At 34.0% G+C, this 17,004-nt stretch overlaps 1 protein-coding gene across 2 annotated transcripts in view; it reads left to right on the forward strand.

The window, feature by feature from the left end:
• Positions 1–17,004, forward strand: part of HNMT (histamine N-methyltransferase) — a 51,504-nt gene that overhangs the window by 7,168 nt on the left and 27,332 nt on the right. Inside the window, exons 2-3 of one of the 2 annotated variants that reach the window (XM_077861549.1) lie at positions 3,250–3,285; positions 5,044–5,096. In XM_077861549.1, coding sequence (XP_077717675.1) covers positions 3,250–3,285; positions 5,044–5,096 — 89 coding nt within the window. The remainder of the gene's footprint in view (positions 1–3,249; positions 3,286–5,043; positions 5,097–17,004) is intronic. The other variant, XM_077861551.1, reaches the window with a different exon arrangement.

A 17,004-nucleotide genomic window follows, 5' to 3' on the forward strand; every position in this document is an offset into this window, starting at 1 on the left:
CAGTTTTATAGTTTACAGAGGATAGGCCTTTTACCGCCTTATTTTTATTTATTCCAAGGTATTTTATTTTTCTTAATGCAGTTGTAAATGAGATTGCTTTCTTGATTTCTCTGTTAGATTTTTTACTAGTGTACAGAAATGGAACAGATTTTTGTATATTAATTTTGGATCCGGCAACTTTACTGAATAGATTTTATACATCTAACGGTTTTTTAGTGAGTCTTTAGGGTTTTATACATATAGAATCATGTCTTCTATGAATAGTGAGTCTTTAGGGTTTTATACATATAGAATCATGTCTTCTATGAATAGTGACAGTTTCCTTACCAATTTGGACACCTTTTTTTTCTTTTTCTTACCTGATTGCTTTGGCTAGGATTTCAGTACTATGTTGAACAAAAGTGGTAAGAGTGGACATCCTTGTCTTGTTCCTGACCTTAGAGGAAAAGCTTTTCACAGGAGTATGATGCAAGCTGTGGGTTTGGCTTTTCCTATTTGGCCTTTGTTATATTAAGGTATATTCCCTCTAAGCCCATTCTGTAGATGTTCAATTTTGTCAAATGCTTTTTTACATCTAATGACATGATCATATGATTTTTGTCCTTCATTTTGTTAATGTGGTATATCACATTGATTGATTAGCAGATATTGAATCATCCTTGTATCCCAGAATAAATCCTACCTGATTATGGTGAATGATCCTTTTAATGTGTTGTTGAATTTGGTTTCTAATATTTCATTGAGAATTTACGCATCTATGTTGGATATTGGTCTGTAATATTTTTAAACGACTTTGTTTATTTATTCACGAGAGACAGAGACATAGACAGAGGAAGAGCAGGCTCCTCGGAGGGAGCCCGATGTGGAACTTGATCCCAGGACCAGGATCACGCCCTGAGCCAAAGGCAGATGCTCAACTGCTGAGCCACCCAGGCATCCCTGTAATTTTTTTTTTTTTTGTATCTTTATCTGGTTTTGGTATCAGAGTAATGCTGGCACCATAGAATGAATTTGGAAGTGTTACTTCCTCTTCCATTTTTTGGAATAGTTTGGGAAAAATAGGTATTAACTCTTTTTTAAATGTTTGGTAGAGTTCTCCTGTGAATCCATCTGGTCCTGGAATTTTGTTTATTGGAAGTTTTTTGATTATTGATTCAATTTTATCAATAGTAATCTGCCTATTCAGATTTTTCTATTTATTCTGGATTCAGTTGTAGGAGAATGTATTTTTGTAGGAATTTATCCATTTCTTCTATTTCTCAGTATATAATTTGTTAGTATATAATTTTTCATAGTAGTTTCTTATAAGCCTTTGTATTTCTATGGTGTCAGTTTTAACTTCTCTTTCATTTCCAAGTTTGAGTCCTCTCTCTGCTTTTCTTAATGAATATGACTAAAGGTTTATGAATTGTTTCTTTTCAAAGAACCAGCTCTTCATTTCACTGATATTTCCTATTGTTTTTTAAGTCTTTATTTCATCTAGTTATTTCCTCTCTGATCTTTATGACTGACTTCCTTCTCCTAACTTTGAATTTCATTTATTCTTTTTTCCAGTCTTTTAGGTATATAATTAGATTATTTGAGATTTTTGTTGTTTCTTAGGTAGACCTGTATCACTATAAATTTCCCTCTTAAAATTGCATTTATTGCATCCCAAACATTTTTACTGGTGGTTTCCATTTTTATTTGTTTCCTGTTTTTTTGTTGTTGTTGTTGTTGTTGTTTCTTCTTTGATTTTTTTAGTTGACCCATTGGATTTTTAGTGTCATGCTGTTTAGCCTCCATGGTTTTTTTCCCCCATTTTTTTCTTGTAATTGATATCTAGTTTCATATTGTTGCGATAAAAAAGATGTTTGATATAATTTCAGTTAAGTTTATTGATACAAATTTTACAGCCTAACATGATCCATCTTAGAGAATGTCCATGTGCACTGGAAAAAAATGTGTATTCTACTGATTTTGAATGGAATGTTCTGTGTATATCTGTTAAGTCCATCTGATCTAACGTGTTTTTCAAAGCCACTATTTGCTTATTAATTTTCTGCCAGGATGATCTATCCGTTGATGTAAATGGGATGTAAAGTTCCCTACTATTATTGTATTACTGTTAACTTCTTTATGTCTGAAAACATTTGCTCTATATATTTAGGTGCCTATATATTGGGTGAATAGATATTTGCAATTATTTTTTTAATATTTACAATTATTAATAATTGTTTTTGTAGTTCTTCTCTCTTTTCTTTTCCTCTAGCTTTATTGCCATGTGATTTAATTACTTTCTTCAGTGTAATGCTTGGATTCCTTTCTCTTTATTTTTTGTGTATCTATTATAGGTTCTTGGTTTGTGGTTACTATGAGGTTCCTATATAGTATCCTATGTATATAGCAGTCTATATTAAGTTTATAGTTGCTCAAGTTCAAACACATTCTAAAATAAAAACATTTTTACCTCCCCCTCTATGTTTTATGTATATGATGTCACTTTTTTCCTTTCCTAATTTTCTTACTTTTACTTATGACTTTGTCTTTTCCATGTATATAAGTCCCTTTAACATTTCTTGTGAGTCTAGCTTAGTGGTGATGAACTCCTTTAATTTCTGTTTTTCTGGGAAACTCTTTATCTCTCCTTTCTATTCTAAATGTTAATATTGTAGGTAGAATACTCTTGATTGTAGGTTTGTTTGTTTGTTTTTTTTTTCCTTCAGCACTTTGAATATATAATTTCACTACTTTCTGGCCTAGAAAGTTTCTGGTGACAAATCAGTTTTATAGCCTTTGGATTTCCTCTTACATAATTGTTTTCTTTTCTCTTGCTGCTTTTAGGATTTTCATATTATCTTTCATTTTTGGCATTTTAATTATTATGCATCTTGGTATAGATCGCCTCTGATTCATCTTGTTTGGGGCTCTCTGTGACTCCTGGAAATGTTTCCTCCTACAGGTTGTTGAAATTTTCAGCAATTATTTCTTCAAGTAAGTTTTCTGTCCCTTCTTTTCCTTCTGGCACTCCTGTAATACAAATGTTAGTACACTTGATATATATTAGTCCCTTAACTTATCCTCATTTTTTGAAAATTCTTTTTGCTTTTCAGCTTGGGTGCTTTTCACTATCCTGACTTAAGATTGCTGATCTTTTCTTCTGCATCCTCTAACGTGCTGTTGATTTCCTCTACTATATTTTTCATTTTAGTTATTGTATTCATCAGCTCTGATGTTTTTTATTTTACATTTTATGTCTCTTCACTGAAGTTCTCATGGAGTTCATCCACTCTTCTTCCAAATCTGGTGAGCATCTTTATAAACATTACTCTCATTTTTTTCATCAGGTACCTTGCTTAACTGTTTTATTTAGTTCTTTTTCTGATGTTCTGTCTTGTTCTTTTGTTTTGACCATATTCCTGTGTCTTTTAATTTTATCTGACTCTGTTTATTTCTTTGCATTAGTTGGTCTTATAGTCTTGAAAGTAGTGGTCTTATGTAGAAAGCATCCTGTGGAGCCCAGTAATGCCAAAAATGTCTCCTTTTACCAGGACCAGGTGCTCCAGGAGTGTCCCCTGTGTGGGCCATATGTGCCCTCCTGGTGTGACCAGGATGCAACTGCTATGGACACTATGGGTGGAGATGGCCCACAGCCTGGCTAGCTGAAAGAACAAGCTATAGCCTCTATGAGCTTGCTGGTCAGTGGTGTGAGCTCCCAACACAGCTGGCAGAAATGCCCAGCCAGAATTACTGCAGGTATACTGATGGCTAGGGCTACCCTTTAGTATCCTCAGTGTAGAAATCACTTTAAAGGGGCACTGGTTCCAGATAGCACTGTCTTCTGGGTGTGGTGGTATAGATGCTGCTTTGGAGCACTGCCTGCTGGGGTATGTCTGCAGGGGCATGCTGAGAAGAGCAAGTGGTAGATGGAGAGTGTCAACATTGGCTCCTACCAGCATCCAGCTAGCTGGACTGAAAAGGGGCAAGAAAAATGATGTTTTCCAGGATTTCCATTCCTGTAGAAAGCTTCTTAGATCCCTGCCCCTCCAGTGCAAAAAGTCAATAAATTTCCTCCCTATATGTCCAGGTACTTTTCAGACTTCTGTTTCTGTACTGGGTCTCTGATGGAGTGATATAGTGTGCTGGCCTTTTAAGAGCAGAGTCTCAGTTTCCTGTGGCTTGGCTCTCCAGAGTTTGTTCCTGCTGATTTTCAAAGCCAGATGTTATGAAGGCTTGTCTTCCTGGTACAGGTTCCTATGACAGAGGGTGCCTCAGATGGGGCTTCATCCCCTCACCTCTTAGGCAGGATCTCCATGCCTCTAATATCCTTCCAGCCTATAATTGCCATGCTGGGGCTTTGGTTCCTACTACATCTCTATCTTTCCTACTCTTCTTGATATGGCTCTGTCTTTAGCTGTGGAAAATCTGTTCTGCTAGTCTTCAGGTTGTTTTCAGGTGAGTTGCATTATATGTCATTGTGGTCTCAGTGTGTCTGTGGGAGGAGATGAGCTCAGGGTTCTTCTACTCTGCCACCTTTACCTTCTCTTAATACTGGGGTTTATTATCTCTCATTTTAACTTGAGAGCAAAGTAGTGTTTTATTCATTTTTATATCCCCAATGCTAAATATAGATGTATAATAAATGTTTAATAAACACGTATTCATTGAAAGGAAGTTAGCAAGAAAGAAGGAAGGCAGATATACAGCATGAATCACCTTAACCTTTCTCCCATCTTTAATGAATGGCTTATTAGATCACTAGACTCAAAGGCCCACTTTTTGTGTTCTTGTTTTCTAATCATGAAACAAATGGCATTTCCTATCTCTGAACTGTTTATAATGCTGTTTCTAAAAGTCTCCCAGTTCAAAACCATTAATGAGTGGAACTATTTTCTAAAGATTTCTAAACACAGCAGTGTAACCACTAACATGAGTGTGACCTTTCATGTTGGCCTAGTTTTTGTTCACTAAAATTTTAGTTTGTTCTCTTTAACTAGACTTGATAATCAGATTTTACAAAGCACATAGCACAATTTTCTTAAACTACATAATTTTTTTTTTCAGGATTGGTGATAGAAAATCAGAAATTAAGATTCTAAGCATTGGCGGAGGTGCAGGTATGAATAATACATTTTTAAAATTTGTATTTCATTTGAAACATCATGCTGTTTGATGGCAATATTGTTCATTCTTTAAGAAAACTATTTTTCTTTGCTCTTGGAAGAGATTAGCTTATTAAAACTAGTAAGAGTAGTAACATTTCAACTAAGATTAAGGGCCCCCATACTTTTATAACATTTAGGACTTAAGCCTTTATTTGTATCTGAAATATGGATAAGAAGTGGCTTTTTAATACTTTTTCATAAATGGAAAAATATATGGTGATTTTGAGGGTAACTTTTATCCAAAATGATTCAAGTTTTCACAGTAAAGGAAAATTTCATATGACATTCCTTAAGCATGTGCCACTGAAGTGTGGTCTATGGACTGCTTGCTGGTTTGCAAACTGTCATTGTCCAGGAGGAGGGAAGAAGCATGTACCAGAATGTAAATCAGTATACAGCTCCTTCATTGAGAAACTATCGCTAAGGGGGAAAAATATGTTTAATGACGTAGTTAATTTATATCCTTGTGGCTCCACTCTTTGAGTTACACTGACCCAAACCATTCCCTTCCTCTGATTCAGTTCCCAAACTGCCCTCCAAACATTCAACACACTCCCAAGCCCACTCTTATAAGCACTTCATTGATCTCACTACTCTTAGAGCTGTGTTTTTACCCAGGAAGAAAATAGGAAATCTGAAAAGGCAGATTGATGTGGGTGTAGTTTCTGACTCTACCATTAGAGTGTGAAAATTTGTGACCGTGGCTAGAACATAAACTTCTGTTTGCTCATCAGTAAAATGGAAACAATGAATTATATCTCATAGAGTTGTAGTGAGAACTACATAGATAACATTTATATCATGCTTAACACATTGTTATTGCTCCTGTAAGGTAAAGGCTGGTCCCTTCTTCAAAAATAAAACAAAAAATTTAATCTGCAGATTGCACCTGGTATCAAACTCCTGAGTACTGTTTGTTTTATTTTTAAATTGCTAGTCATCTGAAGATCTGAGTTAGAATATTAATATGTAAGATATAGTCAATATATTACTTATATATTTGTATCTTTCTTTCGTTATTTTCTTTTGACTGAGTGATGGCTTAGTTATAATGCCAAGTGGTAATGCCTTGGGTTTCTCAAGTATAAGGATCTAATGACATATGAACAAGTTAAATTGTGACCCATGTGAACACAAAGCTAAGAGCTCTCTAATGGAATAGAATCACTTGTTTTTAATGTAATCATTTGTTCATTTTTTTCATACAATATACTGTGACATGATGTAATGATGGCTAACTCTTTAAAATAATTTTTACTTATTATCATCTTCCACCAAGAAAACGGAAACCAGAAAGGACAAATAATGAAGGATACTGTCATGAATAATATAGAGATTGTTTAAGCTAAAATATCCTATCATTGCTTACTGATATTCCAAGTCCTAAGAATCATAAAAGTAAATTCATTCAACCAAGACTGCCCTTTCCAGTGAGTTTTACATATAAGTTTCAGGCACCCAACAAGCTACGAGACCATCATTTGATAGTGTCATTTGTGCTTGGACAAGAAGAGAAGCCCTACAAGGAAAAGTAATTAAAAACAATCTGTATCATGGCCAAGTTAATTGACCTTTTAATATAAAGTTAATTGAATTTCTAATGTAAATTTATCCAGATGCTTATAAGCTATCTAGAGAAAGGAACATTTGGCCTGCACAGTGATTCCTTACATAAAGGTGCACATAGTAACTAATATAGAGAACTTATCAAAACAAAGGAAGCAACACTTGGAATTTTTCTGACTGAGCCCTAACATTGTATTAATGACAGGCTCTGCCTTGGAGAGAATATGGGTGCCCTTTAAGGTTACTCTGCATGAGAAATTGATCAAAAATATAAAAAGAACTCCAAGGGAAATTCAAGCTATAGATACTTAGCATTCTCTGCTCAAATAAGTAAGCTACATGAAATCAAAATTGATTTATTTGAAATTCATAGGTCTACATATTCCTGGCATGAAAGAGCAGTGCTTTATAATAGGACCCTATTTAGTCAGTTTGGGTGCTCACATACAAACTGGGACTTGCTTATCTGATAACCTGTTATTGCCTAACAGCAAGCACTGTGAAGAAGAACAATATATTACTATACAATGAGGAACTCCCTATCTTTGCCTTATGGTCTCCCCACATGTTCTATAATCTATAGAATGCCTGAGAGTTTTTGCATTATCCTGTGACTTCAGTATCCTTTCCAATCAGTCACTGAACTCCAATCTATGGCAAATTAGGCCATTGGCCCTATCTAGTACTTGCACTTAGCTCCCATAATATATTTTACAAAGTTCTACTTCCTTCTTAGCTTATGGACCTCTCTGGTTTCACCTTGTAAATGCTCTCCTTCTGGTTGTCCACACCTGCAGATCATTATCTGCACATCTTTGGTGCAAATATTTTCTCCATTCATAATGGTGCTACCTACCACTTCTCCCCATTACAACAACAACAACAACAACAACAAATCAAAAGCAAACAAACTAAAAACTTCTCTAAATGAAATTGCTGCTTTTATCATTTAATGTTCATGTTCTTTGTCAGCCTATTTGAATTTCTTCTCAGAAACATGAGCAGGGGGTTACCAATGCACCCTTTATGTTTTCTGCTTCTTTTCTGTAGAGGTTGGTGTTTGTGTGGAGAGAGATTTCACCATTTAAAAAAGAATATGAGAGTTTTGAAAAAGGTGTCTGACAATTCAGTTCAGAAACTGAACAATTATTAGGGTTCTTTCAAAAAGAAAGGAAACTCATGGCAAACTTTTTAATGTGATCTTTGATCTAACACATCAATAAAATACAATTGATAAACAGCACTGCTATCCATATATTATATGTTTAATGTTAGGAAAATGTATGAAATAAATATGTAAACCCAAAAATGAAGAAGAGGACATCAAATGAAAAACATCATGTAGCTTTTATACAGCTCAAACTGGTAAGTGTAAAGTTGTGTCGTGTTGCATGAGTTTGTACTTTAATGAAACACGAAACAACTGGAATTGTTTTACTCAAGGTCTTGGAGTACTTATACCATATTCATTTTAGCAGTTGCTTTCAGATAATGAGAACAATTACATTGTCTTCTAAGTCTCATAGAATATGCTTTTTGGTTCATCCTCAGTACTGATACTTCCTAAAATTAAATCACCCAATGGAGTTTCATTATTACTTGATGTTTAATGAAGATTGTCTTTATGCTACACAGTACGTAAATAAAAAGAAATCCGTGGGATCCCTGGTGGCTCAGCAGTTTGGCGCCTGCCTTTGGCTCATGGCACGATCCTGGAGTCCCGGGATCGAATCCCACATTGGGCTCCCAGCATGGAGCCTGCTTCTCCCTCCTCCTGTGTCTCTGCCTCTCTCTCTCTCTCTCTCTCTCTCATAAATAAATAAATAAATAAATAAATCTTAAAAAAATAAATCCATATTCTTTTTGGTAAAGGAGAATGGTAGTAATTTACAGTGCATGCATTTATGCCCAGAAAAATGTTCCAGGAGGCAGTAATGGGTAATGTGTTCTCCTTGCTCTGGGCTCTGCTTAAAGGAATCTGCTATACTGTTCAATTCATATGTTCAAATGTCAGAACGTTTTATAAGGATTAGACAAGATAACTCAAATAATCTCATTTTATCCAGCTTTCTATGTCTATTTTTATTAACCTTTTGTGTACTGACTCAATTGCCATAACATATATAATAGTATATAGGTTTACAGATAATTTTTTAAAATGTATTGATTTATTTCAGGGGGAAGGGATAGAAGGAGAGGGAAAGAAAATCCTCAGGTAGACTCTCTGCTAAGCACAGAGCCTGATGCAGGGCTCAATTCCATGACCCTGAGATCATGAGTTGAGGTGAAATCAAGAGTCAGACACATAATCAGTTGAGCCACCCAGGAAACCCCCCCCCCCCATAGATAATTCCTAATCAACTGAAGCAACTCACATATGAAATACAGGTAATGTGAACCCTCTCATGACATCTTTTTGGTAATAATTTTGCTCATATATGGTGAGAACAATTAGGTGGTTTTCTTGCTCTGCAACATATAGACATCAGTGTTCCTACTAAGATTAGAAAACAGAAAAGAGTTTAGAAACCATCAACATCTCATTTTACAGAAAAGAAGCCTGAGAACCACCAAGGCAGAACAAAAGCCAGGTCTCTTGACTTTAGTCCAGTTCAACAGATTGTATGAAGCAAATATAAAAGTTAATAAGTGACTTGGAAAAGGAGATACTAAATACTAAGTAATAACCGGCTATTTGAAAATCTAATCTTTTAGATTATTCATTCTGTCTCTGTTCATAATGACATGCTAAGGTGACACAGAAGTTTAATTTTCTAAACTAATTGGATAGAAGTGAAGCAAATATAATTAGGGCAGGAACTGAAAGAGCCAGTGTGTCAAATTTAAAAGCCAGGAGGTGGTAGGAAGCAAAGGTTAATGTTTTTCAGTGGTCCAGAGTAAGCTAACAGTTTATATCAGCAAATTGGGAATGACTGGGAAAATTCAGATAATTAGGGGACATATATATGTTCCCCTAATCAGGGGACATGTATATATACATATCAACATGAAATATCTGATGATAGAAATAAGCACATTCAATATTTTTTCTGGACCAAAAAAGGAAATATATATAAGTGCTTATTCCTATCATCAGATATTTCATGTTGATCTAACTACAGAATATTTACCCTTAAAGAACCAATGGTTGTAAGAGAGAAAGATTTTTTGAGTCAATATTACAACTCACTGATCAAACTTGTCCAGAAATGAAAGCACACATCTTGAGAGATAAGGCTCTAGGAGTCAGCATAGACTAGAAAAATACTTTTCAGATATGCTATGGAAAGGGCTTAGACATTTTTTTTTTCGGATGTTGGGGCCAATAAAGGTGCTTTTACTCCATAAAATCTATGGCTTCATGATTAACCTTCTAGAAAGAGGTAGCCATTTCTCCAGAGTGGTATGACTAACACCATGTTTGCCTATACTGAGGAAGTGGAATTCAAATAGGACATCTAGATATGTACGTAAATTTTAGTCTGTATTCTAATTGCTTATAACTTGAAATGAGTAAATACTATTTTACTCATGTATAGCATACTAGCAGTTACTCTATTATTAGAGGTATATGGACTCTATGGATTCACGTGTGGCATGCTAGCAGCTACTCTATTATTAGAGACTCACTAATTTATAGAATTCAGGACTGTCTACTTTGGGTAATCATAGTTTGGGGTCTCAGAAAGTTTTGTTAAAGGCATTCATAATGATATTAAAATACATATAATTTTAACAAAATAGTTTACTCCATTGTATTTAAAACTTTCAAGTGAAGTGGAAGTATTATTAACAACAAATATATTACCAATTTGAGAGAAACAAGCATAATGCTACAACATTGAAATCATTGTCATTAAAACCAGAGTAAACAAGACTGTTTTGGCTAATTCAATAAGGATTTAAACAGGAAAACAGGATAATGAGCAGAGTGAAGAAGAAACTACCATTATTTGTAGATTAAATGACTGTATACACAGAAAAGCAAATAAACTCAGTTGCACAGCCTTAGAATTCATAAGAATGCAGTAATGGCTTGATATAGGTAAAACAGATAAAAAGCAATATGACATATACACATTTTTTTGGTTAACATATGAGTTTTTCATTCACAGTTTCGAGTATCTACAAGGTATTTGAAAACCTTAGCATGTGGTTATCTGCAATTTTGCTGAAGGAAAAAAATGTATCTTGTCAGTTCTTATGACAGTTTGGGACAAACTCTTAATTAGTGAATAAGGTTCCACTTGACATTTACTATTAAATAAAACTTTGTGATTTAATATATATCCTCATGCAACCTTGGTGTAAGGGGTCTGTTGTCATCTTCATTTTACAGATGATGAACCTATTTGTTTGGTTAATAATTATATTTAATACAAAAATAAGCAACCTATTCGAAGAAAAGTTCAAATTTTTACTGAGAACAATTTGAGAAGATTTAAAAAGCCAATATGTAATACTAATGAAATAACAGTGATACGGAAGCTTTCATGTACAAAAGATAAAGGCAGGAAATGAAATGAAATGTTCCTGTAAGTAATGTATCAGAAAAAGTTCTGATATTCATCTAATACAGTCTGTTCATACTGGCTCTAAAAATACTGATATACTTAATAAATAAATATGTCAATAAAAATACTGACATACTTAGCCACTCCCCTGTTGTCCCACTACAGCCCCAGCTTCTGCTTCAGCCCCTCCTCATGGACTCCTGGACATTCCTGCTCCCACCCCTGTACCTCTGCTCCCCATCTGCAAGTGCTTCAGCTATTAGACTGGTCTTGCCCAATGAGGAGGCCTCTAAAAATGTACTATAGTTCTTCAGCCTACATCTTTTCTCAGCATCTGGCACCCTTTATCCTTAAACTTTGTCTTTTGTTTTGTTTTGTTTTATTTTCAATACCACCGAAGATCAAGGGGCTCATTCTAACATTAGTTCTGGTTCTTGGAATTAATCTGAAAACAACATTTTTGCTCAAAAAGTCATGGTTTGTTGTCAGGTTCTTCATGATAGGAAAAAAATAACTATATACCAACTGACTATATATAAAATACATTTATATATATAAATACATATTCATATAAATTTCCACATATAAATGTATACACTTATATAAATTTACATTACATTTATATTATATTATCAAAGATAATAATTAAAACAATTATTCCATTTTAGAGAATTGCCACCATAAATAACACATTTAAGTGAATTTTGATATATTCGTGGTTTAACCCTCAAGTAAGCAAATCAAAATAATTTATACACAAGATGATTTCACCTGGATAGACTAAAGGAAATTATTTGTTTGAAAGTAAAAAAGGACGAGTTTAGAAGGAAATAAGCCAAAATGTTAACTTTGGTTTTCTCTGGTAGTAAACTGTTAATTTCATTTTGTACATTATATCTTTGTCTATTTCTCAGGTTTCCTACAGTTTTTATTTTATAACTAGGAACAGGAAAAGTAAACCTAGTGAAAACTATAATCTTATAGTTGATGAGAGATGATGGTAAAGAATAGACTCACTGACTTCTCACAGCAACTTTAGCTATGTGGCTGATGCCCATAGCACTGCTCCCACATATATGTTTTTGGGACAATTTTCCTTTGGCCATTTTTGAGTCACTGGCAACACCATTATACCTGTACAAATATTTTAAGAGCCATGCCATCTGTGTTATAACTTAGCAGAGCTTTTTTTCAGAGCACACAGATTCTCTCACGGCTGATCCAAGTACATGTTAGCCATAATGATGAGGGTGAGGGTGGTCAAAAGGATGTTGGTTGTTCACTGTGTTTTCCTTGGGATACTTATTATTTAATGCTTTTTATTCCATGAGGACAGTAGGTCTTCAGACTCTATTCATGTGAGGGTTTAAATAACTGATAGTTTTCATCAATAGCATTTGTGTTTTAACAGTTATTAATATTGCAGGCTCAGATGAGAGCCTGTGAAGGTTATTTAAGAGACAGAATAGGCATGAGAGAGCATGTATGCCAATGTTGATAAAATCACACCATCTACATGATTATTTTGGACTACCTTTGCCATTTCAAGGAGTTTCAACCTATAAATCCTTCCTTGGGTATAAGGAAGGAAAGGTAGGACAAAGCACTTCATTAAGGGTAACTCAATATAACTTTTAAACATTACAATATTGTATGGATAGAATGTACTTCCTTCTATGTATATGCTGAAGTAGAAATCAAGTATCTATATGTTAAAAATCTATAAATTAAAAGTTAAGGCAAAATTCTGTATTTTATATGAATCATCTATCAAATATATCTACATTTCAGTGTTTAGCACTTTTTGGAACATTTTCTCTAAGTTTATATTTCATACAACATTTTGGTAGCATGGTTTTTCTTAGGACTCCTGCAGTTGCAAAGTATTCAGGCAGTTTTGTTCCTGGGCAAATAGCCAGAAGACACATGAAAGCAAATGGCAATGTGCTTTTGACTCAGAATTTATAATTCCTTTCCTGAGACCCTATAGCTATGTTAATATTCCACTCTCATATTTCTGTACTGACAGAATTGCCTCAATACTGAGCCACCCAGAGAGAGAGAGAGAGAAAGAGAGAGAGAGAGAGGGGGAGAGAGAGAGAGAGAGAGAGAGAGAGATTGAGATGAGATGATCTTGTCAGGAATCTTTGAGAGAGAGAGAGAGAGAGATTGAGATGAGATGATCTTGTCAGGAATCTTCTATCTTTCCCCCTGCAGCTCAACATCAGATTATTCTTACTTTGGTTGCAAACCCATAGCTGAAATTATTTTTCATTACTAAGTGCAGAGTTTTCTGGGCAATTTTTCTCTTTACAAACAATTTTTTTTTGTGTCTGATGTTCTAGTAGAGAGAGCAAGGAAGATAATAATCTTAATGCAACATGTAATAGAATAAAATTTTCCTGCTGATAATATAAAGAATTCACATATATTTTGATATGAGAAATGAAGCAAGAATAGATGGAGATCAAATGGCAAGAGATATCTCTAGTCTTTAACCTTCCATTTTCTTGACCTACAGGTTTTCTTATTTTGGGAAGCCCCAGGGTTCTTAAGCTGGGATTTGTGTTTTATTTGATGGAAGCTAAATCAGAAGAACAACCTATACAATACAAATACATGATGAGCACTCTTCTAAGTTTTCATTTTATTATGGGACTGCCCATGAAGGGCAAAACTTCATTCCCTCATTCCCAGTCTCCTTAAACTTTCTCTTAAATGTCACTTTTTCCGTGAAGCCTACTTGACCATCCAATTGAAAATCACAAACTCCCCTTTATGGCTTCACCTTGCTCCTTTTGCCTGGGTTTTGTCTGTGAGACTTATCACCATCTGTAACACTTGAATGTTTTAGTCTGTGTTATTCATTGCTATATCTCCAGTGACTAGAACATAGCATTTAGTAGGTACCCAGAAATATTCATTGAATTAATGTATAATAGCTTCAATTTATTGAGCAATTATTATATAATCATGAATTGAAGTACAAGATCTCCACATAGTAAAGCTGACCTTTACAATAGGATAGAACATTATCCTTAATTTATAGACATGCACTTTAAAGGGCAGAGATATTAATAAATTTGTATAATTCTGGCAAATACTAAATTTGAGCTCAGTTTTATCTATCCATAATCTCTAAATTTTCCTTTTCATGTTTTTTTTTCCATTTTTAATCAGCTGACCTTGAATTTCAAGCAAGAATGCAACATTTCTCTGCTATCTCATTAAATATACCACTGAAGTTCAGGGAATAGAGAAAAGTTGTCTAGAGGATGAAATCCTCTCTTTCCTTGTTTTTAAACTTTTTGTTAAGTTCCATTGTCAGGGATTTCAAATACATATCCCTCAAATATAGGCATGATGCATTTAAAATATGGCTGCTATGAAATCAAGATATTACAACTACAAAATTATCTGGCTGCAAAGTTAAATAAAGATTCAACATAACCCCCCAAAAAAGACATGGAAAATCATTTTATAGTTGTGGCTGATTTGAGGGATGAGGTGGTACAAAGGAAGGAGATTTGCAATGAGGGGAATTTTAAAAAATTAGTTTTAATTTAACTTTTTAAATCAAGATCAGCATATTTTGTGTGACAAAAAATAACAAGAAGAAGAAAGGGGGGGGGGCAGAAAATTTATGCAAAGAAATAATAGCTGAAAATATCCCTAATCTGGGAAAGGAAACATATTCGGATCCAAGAACACAGAGAACCCCCACCAAAATCAACAAAGGCAGATCCATACCAAGATCTGTTGTAATTAAATTGGCAAAATATAGTGATAAGGAGATAATTTTTAAAGCAGCAAGACAAAAAATACAATAACATGTAAGGGAAAACCCATAGAGCTAGCAGGAGATTTTTCAGTAGAAACTTTCCATGCTAGAAGGGAGTGGCATAAGTCACAGTGCTGAATGGTATGCAGCCAAGAATACCTATCCAGAAAGGCTATCATTCAGAATACAAGAAGAGATAAAGATGTTCCCAGACAAACACTAAAGGAGTTCATGACCACTAAACCAGCTCTGCAATGTTTTAAAAGGGAATTTTGAATAGAAAGAGGAGACCAAAGATGACAGTATAAAGGTAGGAAACACAAAAGCAGTAAAAAAGAGCATTTCTGTAAAAAATCAGTCAAAGAACTCAAAGTAAAAAAAATGCAAAATATGGCAACATATACCAAAAACATGAGGAGGAGTAAAGAATGAGTTCAAACTTAAATGACCATCAACTTAATATATCCACACTACTATATCAACACTAGTATATGCTGAAGAAGGTTATATACAAACTTAATGGTAACCATATATTCGAAACCTCTAATAAATATGTAAAGAACAAAGAGAAAGAAATCCAAATATATCACTAAAGAAAATCAGCACACCACAAAAGAGAGAAAAACAAGAAAGGATCAGAGGAAATAGAAACAATGACAAAACAAATAAAATGACAATAGTTACATACCTATCTACATTACATTATTTTGAATGTAAATGGACTGAGTGCTCCAATCAAAAGATGTAGGATGATAAAATGGATAAAAAAAAAACAAGACTCATCTATATGCTGCCTACAAGAAACTCATTTTAGATGTAGAGACACCTGCAGATTGAAAATGAGGGGATTTGTAATACAAATGGATGTCAAAAGAAAGTTGGAGTAACAATACTTATATTGAATAAAATAGACTTTAGAACAAAGGCTCTAACAAGAGACGAAGACAGTATATAATAATAAAGGGGATAATCCAACAAGAAGACATAGCAATTATAACTACTTACGCACCTGTATACATAAAACAGTTAATAATAAATATAAAAGAACTAATCAATAATAAGACAATAATAGAAGACTTTAATACCACACTTACATCAGGGGATACGATACATAATGTAAACAGAAGATCAACAAGGAAAGGATGGCTTTGAATGACATACTGAAACAGATGGATTTAACAGATATAATCAGGATGTTCCATCCTAAAACAGCATAATACATATTCTTTTCCAGTGCACACGGAGTATTTTCCAGAATAGATCACATATTAGGCTACAAGATAAGCTTAAAAAAATTCAAGAAAATCAAAGTCATTTCTATTCACCTTTTCTGACCACAACTCTATGAAATTAGAAGTCAACCACAGGAAAAATTTAGAAAGACCACAAATACATGGAGGTTAAATACACACTACTAAATGATGAATTGGTTAACCAGGAAATCAAAGAAGAAATGAAAATCACATGGAAACAAATGAAAATGAAAACATATCAGTCCAAAGCCTGCAGCAAAAGCTGTTCTTAGAGGGAAGTTTATGACAATACAGGCTGACCTAAAGAAGCAAGAAAAATCTCAAACAACCTAACCTTATGCCAAAAAGATAAAGAAAAAGAACAAACAAAACCTAAAACCAGCAGAATGAAGGAAATAATAAAGATCAGACAGAAGTAAATGATATAGAAACTAAAAACACAATAGAACAGATCAATGAAACCAGGACCTGATTCTTTGAAAAAACTCAATAAAATTAATAATCCCCTAGCCAAACTTAAAAAAAGGGAGAAATGACTCAAATGGATAAAATCATAAATGACAGAGGAGAAATAACAACCAATACCCAGAAATACAATTATACGAGAATATTAAAAAAACTATATGCTAACAAATTGTACAACCTACAAGAAATGCATAAATTCCTAAAATCATTAAACTACCAAAACCCCTCAAAAGAATAGAAAATTCAAATAGACCAAAAAGTAGCAAAGGAATGCAATCAGT

Source organism: Canis aureus, chromosome 20, assembly GCF_053574225.1.
Source record: "Canis aureus isolate CA01 chromosome 20, VMU_Caureus_v.1.0, whole genome shotgun sequence".
Lineage (NCBI taxonomy): Eukaryota > Metazoa > Chordata > Mammalia > Carnivora > Canidae > Canis > Canis aureus.